Genomic DNA, 16,917 nt, shown 5'->3' on the forward strand with positions numbered 1-16,917 from the left:
GATCATTCTCTGTAAATGGTTGGAATCAGATGGATAGTTGGGAGGACTCAAATCTTGCCCACAGACGGCCAAGATGCAGCAAGCGCTTGAAAAAGAAGTAGTGCTCCGGTTTTCTGAATCAAAACAAAAAACAGCAACAATGGTTTTGTACAAAAAATTAGGATTTTTTCTTTAATGAATAATCACTGCAACCCCAAAATTTATTTCTATAAAACAGCAATTCTACAAGAAAAAAGGAACAAGTTGTCAGCTCAGAGGCTTGCCTTGAGACCACAATCGAAGTTGTACAACAAAGTTGTACGACAGGCGTGATACGTTAAGGAGTCATCCAGAAAGTTAAGAAGGGGAAATTCTATAGGCATCTTAGGCACAGTTGGAGACAATGGCTATCATATCATGGTTTAGGACTGGCTTGTTCCAGAATAAAATGCTAAATCACTTATTTGAGGCCCCAAAGCACTGGAAAAACAGTCCTGCTGTAGGATTATCAAATTGCCTGAAATGACCTTTCTCTTGCACCTCCTTTCCTAGGGCAGAAATAACCCAGTTCAGACTTGAGAACTGGCCTTTCTTGCATACCTACCAAGAAATAAACAGTAAACTGGTCTACAGATCTGCTGCTGGGCATTGGGTGAATAAAGGCCAACCAGCAACATTTGCTAGATGCTTTCCCACTATACAAATGCTAAAACCAGTCAGGTCAGTTTACTGTAACATTCCACAACGTCACAAACATCCTTCACTAATTGCATGCTTTTGTAGGGAAAAAAAGGAGGGGATTTAAGACCACGGTATAAAATTGCAGCTATTCTCCCACTTTGGGGAAACATGGCTTATGCTTCAAATGCTTTTTTTTTTTTTTTAAATAAAGGGCCGTTTTACAAACGTGACTGGCATAAACAAAACTATTGCAAACCCTCTTTATCAAAAGTGAGCGAGAAACGTTCCACCCTGAGCAAAAAGAGGAAATCATTCTGCATTTAAGCTCTTGCAAACTCTGTTCTCCAGAAGCAGTGTGGCTGATTCTGGGTGCAACATGTCTTTGAAGGTAGCTTAAGGCAGCCCCAGGGTCCTGGAAATGGCAAGGAATAGAGGTAGCAGCCTATTTGCAACAATCTCTGCACTATCCCTACTTTAGTGAGTAGGGGGTATCAGCTGGGATTTGGGGGGGTTTCCATTTTTTTTCTCTCCAAAACGTAGATTGTGGCTCAAACAGCTTTTCTGGCCTGTCACCCTGCAATTCCTCTCTTAGCCATGTTTTTCAACATTTGACTTTAATTCCGCGTAAGCTGGAATACCTGCAATTATCAAATGACTTTCGCCAGTTTTAATCTCACCCAAGCTCCAATTGTTTAGTTTGTTTAGTATTGTTTAGTATTGTTTAGTTTTGCAAAGGCCACGGGGGCCAAAAGATTGCAACCCAATTTAATTTCCCCTAGATCTGCCAGCCAGCTTGAAAAAAATAAAAAAAAACTCCTGCCACGAGACCAAACTTTTCTTTTTCTGAATAAAATGAACCTTCCAGCAAAAAAACCAAGAGCTGCCTTTCCTAACATGGACAATGGATTCCAAACTCTGGACATGGAAAAAGAGGAACCGTAAAAGGAATTTTAAAAAGGAATTTCTTCCTGACAAAATTCTACGCGGTGGTTCTAAGGCACAAGTTAGCCCTTCGCCCAGCGTTAACGCACCATACAAAATTTAGGAGTATCACAGTTGTAGCAGCCTCTACCAAAATGTGCCTCTGCACAATGGCTATATTGTTTGGAAAGTAAATGAGTAGCACGTATTTAGGGAAGGGGGAATAGAGACTGTGTCTTAACAGGAACATGATGATCAGAGTTATTTCAGACAGCAAGACAGGGCTCTGTAAAATTCATACATGGGCGTAATTCTCCTTTTCTTGGGGAATTCAGATATTCTCGCTGCCGATATATGAGAACTGGAATTGAGCATGCAAAATCCTTGAGACATTAGGGACCTGAGAATTCCTGGATTTGACCAGTTGTCTATAAATGTACTTTACACACAACGGTGGCCCACAAGAAATTTCTCCCTAAAAACTACAGCCTCTCTTCTAACATTGGAGAAACACCCAGTTACGTTGCAGATCTGCAAAGCTGGAAGAATAAAAGACACATCATAGAAAGACTCCAAGAGTCACACTTTTTCCTCAATTTTTTTTTTTTAAAAAGAAGTGGGAAGTCACAACCAAGAAATAAATGCCAAGAAATGGATGCCTTAAGGCCTGTTCTTGATTTCCTGTTGTTGTTTTTTTTCAAACTAACACGATTGTGTGACATCCTGAAAGATAAATGCGATTGGCATCAAGATTCATCTTTGCGGACTTTTAACTGCCAGGACTCTCTGAAAGTTTTGCAAGTCACCCTGTGCCGCAAACGGCACTCAACAGGTTAAAACACATCCGAAAAAACGAAAACACTTCTTGAAGCTTATGATTCCCTCGGAGGGAAGGCAGATCGTGCAAATGGTTTTTTTTCCAGCATTGGTTGTCTCTTGGGGCAACCCAGCGCCTCCCAGGGCTGTCCTGCAAGCAGCAATTGTGTGCAAAAACGTGCAAAAACGTGCAGGGACAGGCTCCCTGGAGTGAATCAATTTGCAGAGCCATTTAAGTTGTGGTGTTAGAAGCTTTGCATGTGTCCCAAGCAATGAGCCTCGCAGAGAAACAAAGCGAGGGATACTGTGACAATCACACAGGTCTAAAATGCTGAGTGATACTTACATATCTCTGCTGCCTTTTTAAAGAATAAAAATGCATTCCTCTTGGTCTCTTTTATTATTATTTTTTTTACATCTTCAGGGGGTGGAATTAAGTCACAGAGTGGGTTCTGGTTGGTTTGGAGCTACCGGTCTTAGCAAAGATAATTTCAAAATTTTGAATTCAAAAAGATTGTTCTAGCCCAAGGAATCTTGCTCTCTAAAGTGGCATTTTGCAGGTGGCCACAAGCGGGCAGCGGCTTGATTGAGGACAAATGAACATAACCCAATTTTTTGTTTCAACCGAAGCTTATGGCTTAAAAACGGATCCTTTTGCTCTAAAACAGTTATTCTGGAATCACTTAGGAAAAGTACTCCGAAGAGCATGGATAGGATGTGACAGACCAGGGTGTAGCTAAGTAACCATGGTAAATTAAGAATTACAAACTGCTAAGAAGCGACAGAGCGAAAGAAGCAGAAGAGAAAGGAAAAAAAGAAAGCTGGAATGGATGCATTAAGGTCTCTGGGTTCTTCCAGAAAGATAAATCAAAGGACATTCTGAAATCAGCAGAAAGTCAAACGGCAACAGGACCCGATAATGGATACAGCGTTCTCACAACTTCGCACGCTGGTTGTTTCTCACAGCTCTCTCCACCCCTTGTTATCACTCCTTTCAAAAAGCTTTCAGTGCGAAGCTGCCACTCCCCACTTTGCAAACGTGATGGTGGCAGCACCAATTTCAGAGAAGTGTTGGATGACATACACAAAAAGAACTCCAACCTATTTAAGAAACAGGTCTCAGGTAGAAGTAAGACACTTGCTCAGAGGTGGATGCTCCGGTGAATTAGGAAATGCTTTCAACTAGTTTTTCTGAACGTATCGATTTTTTCACGCAGGGCCATGTATCTAATTTTCAGTTTAAAAAAAATAATCCTTTTACTTTGATTTTTTTTTAAAGAGAAGCACATTTTCTGAAGCGTATAAAAGACCTGTTAGAAGAGGAAAGATGAGGAAGAAAAAAAGATTTTTTTTGTCCCAATCTGCAGTAGACACGAGGTTTTCAGGTATAGGATAACTTTGGTTTAGGATTAAGGAATGGGAAGAATAAAGCTGGAGGAACTAATTGGCTAAGATGGAGGCAAGAATTAAGTCATGAGTATTTCTGGGTTCACATGTTTCCCAAGACACAAAAGCTAAGACTTTCTAGAACCCTGTTAGGAAAATATCTCAGAGACACACCACCTGCACTGCAAGCCAAAAGGTGTGAACAGGTGTAGGGTGAAGAGAGAGAGAGAGATACAAGAAGCAGAAGGATAGTGTTTGCTCCAGTGGCATAAATTGCATATTCCTGACTTGCCCTCAGGAGCAAGGATTTAAACATCCATTTGCTATTTTTTACATCCTGAGGTTTTCACGGGTACAAATAAACTGGTTTCCCCCCCCCCTCGCCCACTGAAAATTGGCAGCCTGTTGCTCAAATGGATCGGATTATATTAGTGGGGAAACAAAACACACACACACACCCCTCAGTGGCTAACACAAAAATTTGCTAACTCAGAACCAGAAGCTCCCTAGTCCCTATACGTGTTTTGTGCCAACACAAGTCATTTTTATTGCCATTTCTGTTCGCAGAACATATACTCGAAAAGAAGCTACCGTCCGGGGATTAGAACGAAGTTTTCGTTTTCTGGAGTTGCTTTTTCCCCGCCTTCTCCCCCCCCCCAACCCCTTTAATAAGGAATTTTTTTAAAAAACTGAAGAATTTCCTGGGATTTGTGGCCTTCGTGCCACAAATGATGGCTGAAATCTCCTCGGAAGAACAAGGCAAGTCTACCACGGAAGCATTTCACCAATTCGACAGCTGGCTTGACGTCTTTGTAGGGAGGGCCGGGCGGACACGCCGGTTCTCTCTTTAAATTAAAAAGTAATCATCATCATCATCATCATCAGGATCGAAACTGGGTCTCTTTGCAGGATCCGTGGAGAGTTTCCTTTGTGAGTGGAGCCCTCCTCCCACCCCGATGATTCTCCTCACGACTTCGGTTGGGGTTGCCAGCTGTGGAGGGTCTCGTGAGGGTCAGCACCAGTGGACAAGAGTCAAGGCGGAATGGCGGTCTCATTCCATGATAAAACCCGGGTTGGGAGGAACGCGAGGCGGGGCCCTCTGAGGCGGTGTGGATGGGTACATAGCTAGAAAAGGATTCGGGTAGCCCGGCGACGGCCCTTGGCCTGGCGGTGGCGCCCCCGTCCTCGGGGGCAGTGGAGGATATGGGTACGGGTTATGGCCCATGGCCGCCATAAACGGTGTCGGGAAACGTCCCGCTGGGACCACGGACGACGGAGGGGGAGGGGGGGGGTTACGGCGAGGCATAACTGAAGGAGGCGTGTTGACCTCTGGAGTCTGAGGCACAGGCGGAGGGGGCATCGGGGGCCGCCGGGGTCCTTTCAGGACCACCTCTTGGAGTTTTTCTATTTTGACCCGCCGCAGGTGAGCTAATTTCCTTTGGCTCTGATATTCATCGATGAAGGTGTCCAGAGGAACGTCCCCATCCAGAAACTTCTCGGCCATGTTCTGTTGGAAAGAGGGAATTGTGAGGAAAGGAGGGAGGGACACAGCCTGGAGAGACAGAGCCTGTTTCTCACGCCATCTCTGTCTCTCCCTCTCAATGCTAGAAGGTAAGCAGGAAGATAGGACTTAGCCTACAGCCGTGATGGCGAACCTATGGCACGCATGCCACAAGTGGCACGCAGAGCCATTTGTGCTGGCATGCGAGCCGCGGGCAAATTTACCTCACTGCGCATGAGCGCACCTCATAGCTGATTTTTTTTTCCCAATTGGTTTGAGGCCTTTTTTGGCCTCCCAGGGGCTTGGAAAAAGCCTCTGCGAGGCTTTTCAGGCCGAATTATCATCACTTCCTATAATACCGGAAGTGACAGAATGGGCCTATAATTCTACCTGAAAAGCCTTGCAGAGGCTTTTTCCAAGCCTCTGGGCGGCCAAAAAAGGCCTCAAACCAGCTGCGAGGCACAGTGCAGGTAAGGGGGTGATGGTGGGATTGCGTGCACATGCGCAGGGGTCGTGGGGAAGGGGAGCATGCGTTGCATTCTGGGTGGTGGCACGTGAGTGTGTGCGTGCTGGTGCGCGTGCAATTTTTGGCACAGGAGCCAAAAAGGCTTAGCCACCACTGGCCTACAGCAAGGTCTTCGAACTTGGCAGCTTTAAGGCTTGTGGACTTCAACTCCCAGAATTCCTGAGCTAACATGACTGGAGGAGGAGGGATTCTGGGAATTGGAAGTCCACAAGTCTAAAAGCTTTCAAGTTTGAAGACCCCTGGCCTACAGCAACCTCACCACTTACGAATCTTACCGTACAGGTAGTCCTTGGATTACGACCACAACTGAGCCCAAAATCTGCTGCTGCTAGACTGATGACGTGTTTGATCCCTCCCTCCCTTGGGCTCGCCCTGACCATCTCCTACAATGGGTTGGTAGGGATCCACACACAGGAGGGAAGGCATAATTCAATTAGATTAAGATGGGTGGCTATAGAAATCGAAGGAATAAATAAATTCAAGTCAAACCTCAACTGCAAGAACAATATCCCAGCAAGCCCTAATAGCAAATGTTTCGTATAGTGTTTATTTATTTATTTATTTATAATTGAATTTATATTGCCGCCTAGTCACCCATGGCGACTCGAGGCGGCCTACAGAATTAATTAATGAAGGCTTACCTCGGTGTCTTCTTCAATTTTGGCCCCTTCGGTCTGAAGAAGTGCGAGGAGGGTCTCCAGCGAAGCATTATTGGATTGTCTGTCTGCAAACCGGGAAGAGGGGGGAGTGGCGGATGGGACAGCCATGAATTAAAGTCGAGTTCATAAACAAACCATTACCACAGAGTAAACACAATTTAAAAAGTACAAAACCCAGAAGAGAAGCCATGAATGTGAGTGCATTTCGGCTCAGAACTTGCAATGATTACGTGCTGGCATGGTTTTTCATTCCTGACCAACTGAAAACCAGATTTTGTGCAATGGTTAAAAGTCTCGGCTAAAAACTGGGAGATTGGGATTTTACTCATCCCGTTAGGCATACATTTTGCTTCATACTGTACTTGTTTAAACAGCAAATGCACAAAGGATGGGTGAGGCTGGACCAATAACAACATGCATATTTGTGGGAAAAGAAGCATTAGCTCTGAGTTTAGAACATGGAAGCACAATGTTTTAGCTCTGTTTCAATACACTTGCAGGAGTTTGCAACCACGGCTGATTTTGTTCAGATTCTAAGGATTATGTAACACTGAACATTAATCCTTGGATGGATGACTATCCCAGGATTGTAAGCCAGACTGGACACCAGCAAAACTACATATAATGACAAGGAACTTAGCTTGGGGGTGCCTTCACTATTTAGAGGGGTAGGAAGTCAGCCTCAAAGTTGGGGTGTCTTGATTCAAATATTAACTCAACCACAAACTCCCTAATGGACTTCTGGTATGCCTCACTCTTTTTCCATTCAAGTCCCTCCCCTGCTTTGCAAATATTTTGTACACAGCCCCAATTTCAAGGGACTAAGCGGTATACCTGAAGGCTGAGAGGAACAAAAACAGCAAAAACACATCCAACCATACATACAGACCGAGATGAAGGCTTGTGTTCAATTGAGTAGGATAGGAACAAAGCAGAGTTTAAACTCTTTTACACAATGCAGGGAGAAGCACGGTGGAAGCAAGGCCAAGCTACCATACCGTCTGTGATGAGTACCGAAATAATACCAGCTGCTTGGAAACTTCTACCACCCTGCTCTGTGTTTTTATTACAAGACAATATACTCCACAGAGCTTTTGAGGGCTGGGCAAGGAAACATGGCAGGTTTCCAAATGGAGTGGCCGTCACCAGGGACTGGAGTCACCAGCCTGCAGGATGTATCTGTTCTTATCAACACCTCATTTCCCCAAACATTTATTCTCACAACCGGCAGCTTAACAGTTAAACTTCTCTATATGCAAACTACTAACCCATTGAGGCTACCAAACATCAACTGGCCCTAAGTTGCATTTTTAAAATTAATTTGTGTTAGTTTAGTTCCCAATTAAAATATGCTTTGTATTGTGATGCCAGAGCCAACCACAGCACCAAGAATGATGTAGTGGAGGCTAGGTTCCTCTTTAGATAAAAAGAGTAGATAAAAGATTTAAATATCTCCAGACTGACAAACAGTTGTTCAACCAATTAACTGGGTGCATCCTTAAATGGCTGATTCAACCCCATACTTTGCTACATATTTATATTATCTAATTATTTTGGAACCCATCCCGGCTACCCCAAGCTGCTTATGGAAAAGAAAAGGGGATTGGATTCACTCCTCCGGAATATTACCTAGCTTGGTTTTCTTTATCTGATATGCTTCGAAGAGAACCTGTAGCTCTTGATACTTTTGGGTTAATGTGGCTTTCAGGGCATCTAATTTTGGCTGGTATAAGAGATTTCCTTCTGCTAGGCTGTGGTTACTGGCGAGAGTCATATCTTTGCTAAGCTGAACATTTTGCGCCTGCAAGAGAAAAAAAGAGGCAGATGGTTAGGCAGAAAAAAATAAATTACAGAGGTGGGGTATTTCTAAATTTCTCTGCTGTGAGCAAGCACAGCAGTCAACCACTTTTTTTCTCTGGTATCCATATTAATTAGCGGGAGGAAAAGGGGGGGACGTGATCCGGATTGCCTGCCTGGCTCAAAGAAACCAGCAGACTGAAAACACAGCCAGAATGTAAATCAAGCTGTCCCTCCCCCTCCCTCCCCTCCCCTCCCCGATTTATACATTTAATTTATGGAGGAGAAGAGAAAAGCGAAGAGAGGAGCTTGGGGGGGAAGCCGAACAAGCCGGCTTGGCACCGTCTCATGGGAGACCTCATAATGAGACCCCGTAGATCAAAAGGGAAATTGTGCGATGTGGAATTGTCATCCAGCAGGAGCAAACGGCAGGACTTTTGTTTCCCTCTGGTTTCCTTGATTATACTGATCTGATAAAGGCCCCTTTATTGAGAAGATAAGCCTGCACAGAGGCTTGGAAGAGGCTCCTAAGAGGACACTTTTTTTTAAAAAAACAATAGTTTACGATCTAAGAGGAATGGTGGGAGCGAGAAGGGAAGGCAAAGATATCAGAACCAGCTCCTTCATAAAGGCCATATAACGACTTGGGGGGACAGCTGCTGCCCCACATTTCCCCCTCCCCCTGCATTGGCGGCTTCCCCCCCCCTTCCTCCTCCAGACCCGAGAAACAGAACACCAAGTACCACAATGAATCACTTTCTTCCATTTTATATCAAACGCCCCCATCCCCCAAGATATTAAAAGCCACACGACGATGAGTCACGGGACCGTTCAGAGCCATCAAAAAAAAAAAAAAAAAAAATAGGCCAAAGAGCTTCTTGAAAAGATTTTGGCCATCTTAGTCGGTCATTGTGGGAAAGAGGGCAGTGGGCCAATCCTGGACCGATTTAGGCAGCCTCTTTTCTTAATCCTGGGAATGACCGGTTTTAACTCTAACTCTCCACAGGCTTGCTACCCAATCTTAATAAATTGCTCAGCTGCAATTTAAGAAGGACCAAGGGAAGGGTAAGCGTGTCCTCCATATTCCATGATCAGTTCTCTTCTTAGGACTCATTGCATATCTCCCTCTGCTTTCTATTTTTCCAGATTGCCAGCCTTGTTTTCTAAGTTAATTAAGTTTCTTAGTAATATTTAGCACATATTAGACACAATCCCACTCACAGGCACATCTATTATGTGGTTCTTTTTTTAAAAAAACAACTGTCTAATGTATACTGGTATTAGCACTTAGGTTTGAGAGGCCAAAGTGAGAATTCTGAGAGCTGAAGTCCGCAAGTTTGAAAGGTGCCAAGGTTGGACTGCCCTGTTCTACATTTTAGCTTAATGTAATGCATTCACCTTTCACTGTTTCTTTTATTTTCCTAAACTAACAATGACTGCTACTGTGTAGTGTATGTGGCATGCACACAGAGGTAGTAGATATCTGATCTGGATTTTCAGAGACTGGCATTACCACCATGGATATTTTTCGTAAGAACTCGTGCCACTGTATTCTAAAGAAAGACCCCTTCGTTTAGCCAAATTCATATTCTTTCCCAATTGCTTGGTGGTTCCTCCCCACTCCTTTCTTAGAGACCCCCTTTCCACCCTCTTTTGTGCATTTAATCATCATTATGCCATGATGACAGAGTAAGCTATTTGTAAAAAACAAAACAGGTTTTTCTTAATTGACTGACCGCTAGAACAGAAAACCAGCCTGTAGTTACTGGCATAGTTAATTAGTAGTCTTAAAACCTAATTTCATATTGGCAGAAGAGGACATGACCACATTCACTGGGAGGCTGGGAAACAGTGTAATGGAGCCAAGAAACCTATCTATTAGATTGTCTGTTTTCTCTTCTAGGACTTTGTGGGAACACAAGGCCATTGCCTGTGAAATCCTATCAACCGGTGTAGTCCTGAACCTTTAAAACCTCTCCTCACTTGATTTCATGCCATACTGACCGGGCTACGTTTCTGAGTGTCCTATATTGTAAATGTTAACAATTTATACTGTCGTATTATAGCATGGCAACCCGCCCAAGTGCATTTCTAAGACCTTTGGTTGAGAAAGATTTCTTTTGACAGATCATTTTACATAATTTAAACGGCAAAAGAACACTGGGAAAAAAAAGTTTATCAGGCACAAAAAACAAACAAACCCCAAAAGCAATAACTTATTTCAGGAACAGAGAGCAAGAGCATGTGAAAAGTGAGTTTTCACGGCAAGGGATTTTCTTCACTTTCCTCTAATGGAGGAAAATTACTTTCAAGGAGTAAGCAAATTTTCATTTAGTTTTAAAATGTTGAAATCAAGTGATTGAAAGCATGAAAAATTAACGCAGGGTAGCCCAATGATTTATTTATTCCAGGCTCTCGTCTCTAATTACAGGCCAATTACTTAAGAAAGTAGTAACCCTGCCAATTGAAGAGAAGTACAGGGATAAATGAAAGTCAGAGTTTACTGAACCAAAGGCGTCTTCCGACTCACTCCAGCCCTGCTCAAATGCATATGCATTAAACAAACACCAGCGATCCAATTGCAATCGAGATCTGAGAGGCACAATGGGAAATAAAGGTAAAAACTTTTCAAGATTACTTCTACCTCTTTAACCCCTGGGTCTCCCACACAGCAACTATTAACATTGAAAATGTAACGATTAACGTTGAAAATAACTTAAAAGGACATCACAGTCAAGAAGAGTTGATTTCCCACTTGAATATATATACTTTTCTACATCCTCAGATTATTTAAAAAGGCAGGATAAGGGTTAGAGCTTATTTGCAGCATAACACAAGGCCTGCAGGTAAAATACTGGGACCTACTGCACCTGATTGGTTTTTTAAAAAATTATGGGCGTACCACATGTCCCTCCACATAAGTATATCACCCACAAAATAGAGGATTTGTTTTATCAAATGAGGACATCTGGCTGTAAAAGGAGCAAAGGAGGCTGCCCGTTATTAAAGGCTTCATATTTTTTTTTGCTTGCATTACAAACCACAAACGGATATTAGTTTCATTCTGTTGCAGCCTTGAATACAAGGAGAGCATTATTCGAAAGTCTTTCACAACCTTAAAGCCACTGCATGGGAGTAATTCTAGAGTTTACAAAATGCCTTTCAGACTTGAAGCTCAGCTGTTCCTAGCGCTGTTTGGCGGCTTTTTAGATTTTCTACTAGCTGGTTACCAAGGAGTGACTAGGAACTAAAGATTCCCACCCACCCACCCCCCTTTCACTGTATGAATTCCAGACAACAAAAGGCCACAGAGCTAAGCAGGAAAGATTTGTAAAGACACAGAAGTCCTTTCTTCGACTGGTAGCTAGAGAAAAGTTCCCAGATGCAAAATTATTCAAGGATTAAAGCAGCCCAAATCTCACATAGCTAAAAGAAAGTGCAACAATAACAGGATAAGGTGTGAAGTCTCAAGTTTGCAAGTGTGGGTTCGACTAATTAGCACAAGGCATAACGGTTGCTAAATTCAGAAACTGCTTTTCATCTGCAACAAATTGGAGGAGGAACTACTCAGGCCTTTCTTCTTCATGCTCCAGTTGTTCCTTACTCAAGGAAGTGAGCGGAACAGCGTTCAAAATTATCCCGGAATGCAGCTTAGCCCACAGGCGATATGTAACGAAAGTCCTGATCCTAGAGAAAACTGTGGAAACCAGGTTTGAATTATGCAAAAGGAGTATGCTCCAGTTTTTGCCTTTTGCGTCGAGTACAATTAGGATTAGTCATTGTTGGGCAGCCTGATGGGCAGATCGGAAGCTGGGATTTGATTTCACTGAAAACTATTTCTTCCCCATCCAGTCCTCATCGGAGCCCAGAAAACAGGGCAGATGGGATACGAACTACACTTATCATGGAAGCAGTACTACGAAATTTACAATGAATTCAAGCCATTCCCCTGGGATTTGAGCCACCAGATGGCTGTCCTGTTCAAGGATGCCTTTCGACAGCCTAAAAGTACCGCATAAGGAGATCCCAGCTCCTTTTCAGACATTACTCATGTCTATAGGGCAAGAAATTACAATCTAAACGCAGAAACAAAAGCAACTCACTAAGTGAAGCCAATTAAACTGTTGGGGAACCTAAACGCCAGCCCTTATCTCTTGGTTTAGTAATTCCTACGCGATTAGAAAGCCAACATAGGAGGCTGCCAACCTTCCTCGCCTCTTTCAACCTCACGTCACCTATTCCCACAATACCGCATTATTCCCACAATAACCACAAGGTTGTGAATCGAAGCACCATCACCTAAAAACAAACAAACACCACAGTCCAATTTTAGGGTCAAAATCAATCCCACCATCCTCACTGGCGTTTCAAAGCAAGCTATCTCCTAACCAACAAGCAAATCATTGTTTATTTTCCCCATCCATCGCGTTCTCAATCACAGCCATGATTGTTTCCCTACAAATAGCAACAAAGTATTACAGCCAAAGACAACCTGTTGATCTATATCCACTTTGTGTTTTCCTACACCTTGACTGCTGCTTCCTCCACAGCTCCCTCTCCCCAAATAAGGGCACAACCCATGCCCCCCCCCCTACCCCAAGAATGACAAACACCTCGCTTTTTGAGCACACCACTTCCTTATAGAAAGGGGAAACAGCTAATGCTGGCGTTAAGCAAGAAAGCAAGCCAGGCTATTATTAGTCCGAATACCAAGGACAAAATAAGCAAGTGAAACTTTGTGCCTTCAAGAACTTTTCTTTGCATGAACCCAAGGCAGAAAGGGAACTGCAGGACCCCAAGCTAGGTTTGGCCCACAAGGAGAGCCCTGTTAATGCATGGTTAAACAGACCCCCTCCCCAAATTAGGAACCCGGGGTCGCTTTTCCAAAGCCAAAAGCCTGAAAAGGGGGGCCCCCTATCCAAGGATTTGAAACTCAATTTGGACCCCCGTTTTGCTAGGAAGCCTTGGAGTGTGGGCTGCAGGGAAACCTCAGCATTCCCAACCCTTCCAATTCCCAGTGCGATACCAAAACAGCTGTTGAAAAAGATCTTTTTTTTCCCCAAAAGGCAGCCACTGCCTGGATGCCTGAGAATCTCCACAGACAGCTGCTGTGAAAAAGTCCCATTTGGACCAGATGCAAAAAAAATAAAAAATAAGCCAGCCAAGGACTGGGAGACCCCATGGACGCCAATGGGGCTGACTGGGTTCAGGCCCATAGTCATTGGAAAAAAAAAAAAGACACTGAAACACCGTTTCCTAGGAAACCAAGTCGCCTCCCTCTTCAGCCCCCCCTCCCTTCCTTCAGACCCCCCACCAACTCCTAACTTGAGACCCCCATCTCCACCTCCCCAATTCTCCCTCTGGGGGTCCCCCTTCCCTCAATTCTCCCCCTCGGAAAGCAAGTCACCCCTCTTCAGCTCCCCTTCCTTCAGAGCCCCCCATAACTCCTGAGACCCCCGTCCCCACAACCCAATTCTCCCCTTTGGGGCCTCCCACCCTCCCAAATTCTCCCTCTTGTGGGGTCCCCCTTTCCCTCAATTCTCCCCTAGGAAACCAAGTGGCCCCCTCTTCAGCTCCCCCTTCCTTCAGAGCCCCCGCCACCAACTCCTAACCTGAGACCCCCCCTCCCCACCCCCATTTCTCCCCCTTGGGACTCCCCCTCCTTTCCTTCCTTGCTTCCCCTGGGGGTCCCCGTCCCGTCCCCCCGCCCGCCCTACCTCCTCCATCTCCAGGGCCATGTTCTGGAGCTGCTCCTCATCTTCCAGGAGCTCGTGGAGCTGGTGAAGGCTGAGGGCCTCCAACCGCCTGGCGTCCACCGCCATGTCGGGGCGAGGAACCGAGGAGGAGGAGGAGGACGAGGAGGAGGGACGAGAAAAACGCGTCCGCTCCACTCGCCGCCCTCCGCAGCTCTGCGCTGGCAGCGGCGGCTGTGCCCGCCCCTCCCGCCGCTCCACCGGAAGTGCTGCTGCCGCTCTTCCCGGCTCCCTCCCTCCGCCCTCTCGCCACCAGGTAGGAAAGGAGGAGGGAGGGGAGGGGGGACAGACGTCATCGCGCCTCTCACGCTCCCCCTCCCCTCCCCGAAAGTCAAAAATGGCGGGAAAGGCGCTGAGGGCTACCTGAGAAGCGCTTTTCCCGCCTGCTTGAAACTTAAATCATGATTAAAATAAACTTTTTTTTTGTCATGTATTTTGTTTATTGAGGCTTGCTTGCCTGGGTGTAGTGATTGTCCCTGGTTTCTTATCCAGTCCCTCCCTTCGCTGATTGGGGCAGTACAGCCCCCCCTCAAGGAGAGGCGACAAACAAACAAACAAACAAACAAACAAACAAATAAATAAATAAATATGAATAAAATTATGCAAATAAATAAATACGTTATTCACAGCACTATTGGTAATAGGAGAAAGTCATCATTTTATTCCCATCCGAGATGCACGAAGGACCATGTTTTTCTGGGGGTGGGGGGAAAATATTAAATTTATTTGCTGTCTGGCCATCTACATCATTATGACATAATTAAGAGTAAAAAAATATTAACCATCTACTTGAAAAAGGAGCCGAATTTTTAAAAAGATGCATAACATCTTTGTTCTTGGACAATGATGGGATGACTAACTGGAAGAAAAGTCTAATGCAATTTTTTTTTTCTTTTTTCCTCTGGCAACAACCACCCCCCCCCCAAAAAAAAAAAACACATAGGAAAATGGATAGTTTGCAATCAGAAAACTAATTTAATCCCAGCGCCAACAATGGGGAAAGTGGCAGCTGGGATCGGACAGATAATTCCTGATATAATAGAAGATGAATTTGCATTTGCAATTCCCTGCATCAATCTTTCTTTCCGCCTTGAATTCATTTTCACCCTGTTCCTATTGTCTGCTTGGATCATTGACCAGCTTGCGTGAAATCTTTGTGGCGGATGCTTCTTTTAAAAATATAACAAAAAACATGCAGTTTTTTTTTTTAATTGCATACATGCGTAGAACAGAAAATTTGCTTGGATGACTAGGGTACCATTTAGCATTGTACATGCAACATTTTTGCAGAAATGTTAGCAATGTTAAAATGAGGCTTTTCCATCTCCACGAAAATCAGAGGATCAACCTTATAATAAAATGCAATTTGATGATTTACATTTGGAAGTTGCACAACTGATTTGAGAATCAAGTCATTTTTTAATGAGAAGTTGACCACTGCACTCATATGCTCCTGAACATTAAATGTGTTGGCTAAATATTCAGCTTTTTCAGCATTTTACCAATGGGAGCTCCATTTAAAAAACCTGGACTGCATATGATCATTTATCAGCTTTATTTCCCATTTTTCCCTATGACTTAATGATTGGAAATTTAATATTTTAATGGTGTAACTTGAGATGAATGTTTAAGCTCATATTTAGTACATAAGTTATATGCTTTTGAAAGTTACTTTTGATACAAATACTTAAACGTATTTTTGAACTTGCATAATTGAATCCTTGTTAATGCAAGTCTTTCGAATCTTGAAGAAATAGCCCCAATGTATTTTGCTAACTTATGTACTTTTAAGATAAGGCAATAGACAAGAAAGATACTACCTAGGATACCTCCAGTAGACAATCACCCATGAAAATCAATACAATAATCAGAATGCTTGAAAACTTTGATTTTTGTTGTTACAATCTGTAGGCCTCCTAATTGAAGCATTCATCTGCATTCTCATAGGGGGAAATGTATTTTTTTAACCTTAAAAGAGACCTGCATTTTTAAGTTCAGATGTGGTCTTTGCTCTTTCCAAGCTAAAATTCTAAACAACTTCAAGGACAAGGTTTAAATGGTAACCCGGCATTGCACAACTCAAGGTGTGTCTTCTCCATTGCTGGGGAAGCCTTGCTAAGCTGAATATGTCAACAATGCGGACATGTCAACAATAGCCCAGCTGATCAGGCTTTATTTCAGACAGGATTTCCTGGTTTGAAGTTTGGCATTTTGCAGGTCAAAGAAAAATCCATTCCTTTCCCTCTTCCTAAGGTTTTTATAATTAGTGCAATCTAAATATAGGAGGAAAACAATCCAAGAGTTAGCATTGTTGTCGAACAATTTGGTAACAATTCGACATTTCTTCCAGCTTCCTTAGTAAGGGAGGAAGATTTCAGCTTGCAATTTTTCTTCTGCAAGATGAAAAATTCTTCCTTGGAGCGGTTTCTCTCTATCCCAAGGATAAAAGATTGTTATTTTAGTTGAATTTGTTCTTGGGATAAGCATAAAACACCTGGATCTTGCACCTGAAGTTCAGAGACTAACCATCTCCTCTTAAATAAAGTTACACATCTGTATTGAATGGATTGTGTTCAATTACCCTATCAGATTTGGAGCCGAATTATTAATTCAATTTAATTGCATCATTCTCCCTGACTTCCCGCTTCCAATATGGAATCCTTCCCATGGTCTATGAAATCCTCAAGATGAGGTGTGTCGGTGTCTAGGTACATACATCCAGGATTCACTTTAAACCTGTCATGATTATTTAATTTTGTTAATTGCAAGAAGTTGGCACCCAGCCTCTTTGAATAATTCCTGAAATAGGAGGAGATGTTTGACCTGATTTATTTGTAATTGTACTCTCAGGATGCACACCCACTTCTTCGAGCTGAATGTATGACAGTAGTCATCAGC

General features: G+C 43.6%; 1 protein-coding gene across 1 annotated transcript; it reads right to left on the minus strand.

Annotated features, from left to right (window-relative positions):
• Positions 1-3,794: 3,794 nt before the first annotated feature.
• Positions 3,795-14,177, minus strand: VPS37B (VPS37B subunit of ESCRT-I). Its single transcript, XM_026686991.2, has 4 exons — positions 13,984-14,177; positions 8,099-8,270; positions 6,452-6,534; positions 3,795-5,290 (listed from the first exon to the last, which is right to left on the minus strand). Exons 1-4 carry the CDS (start codon positions 14,086-14,088, stop codon positions 4,835-4,837), a joined length of 816 nt encoding a protein of 271 aa, XP_026542776.2. The 5' UTR covers positions 14,089-14,177; the 3' UTR covers positions 3,795-4,834.
• Positions 14,178-16,917: the final 2,740 nt, after the last annotated feature.

Source organism: Notechis scutatus, chromosome 13, assembly GCF_049901735.1.
Source record: "Notechis scutatus isolate UNSWTSFEM ecotype Mainland chromosome 13, rNotScu1.2, whole genome shotgun sequence".
Lineage (NCBI taxonomy): Eukaryota > Metazoa > Chordata > Lepidosauria > Squamata > Elapidae > Notechis > Notechis scutatus.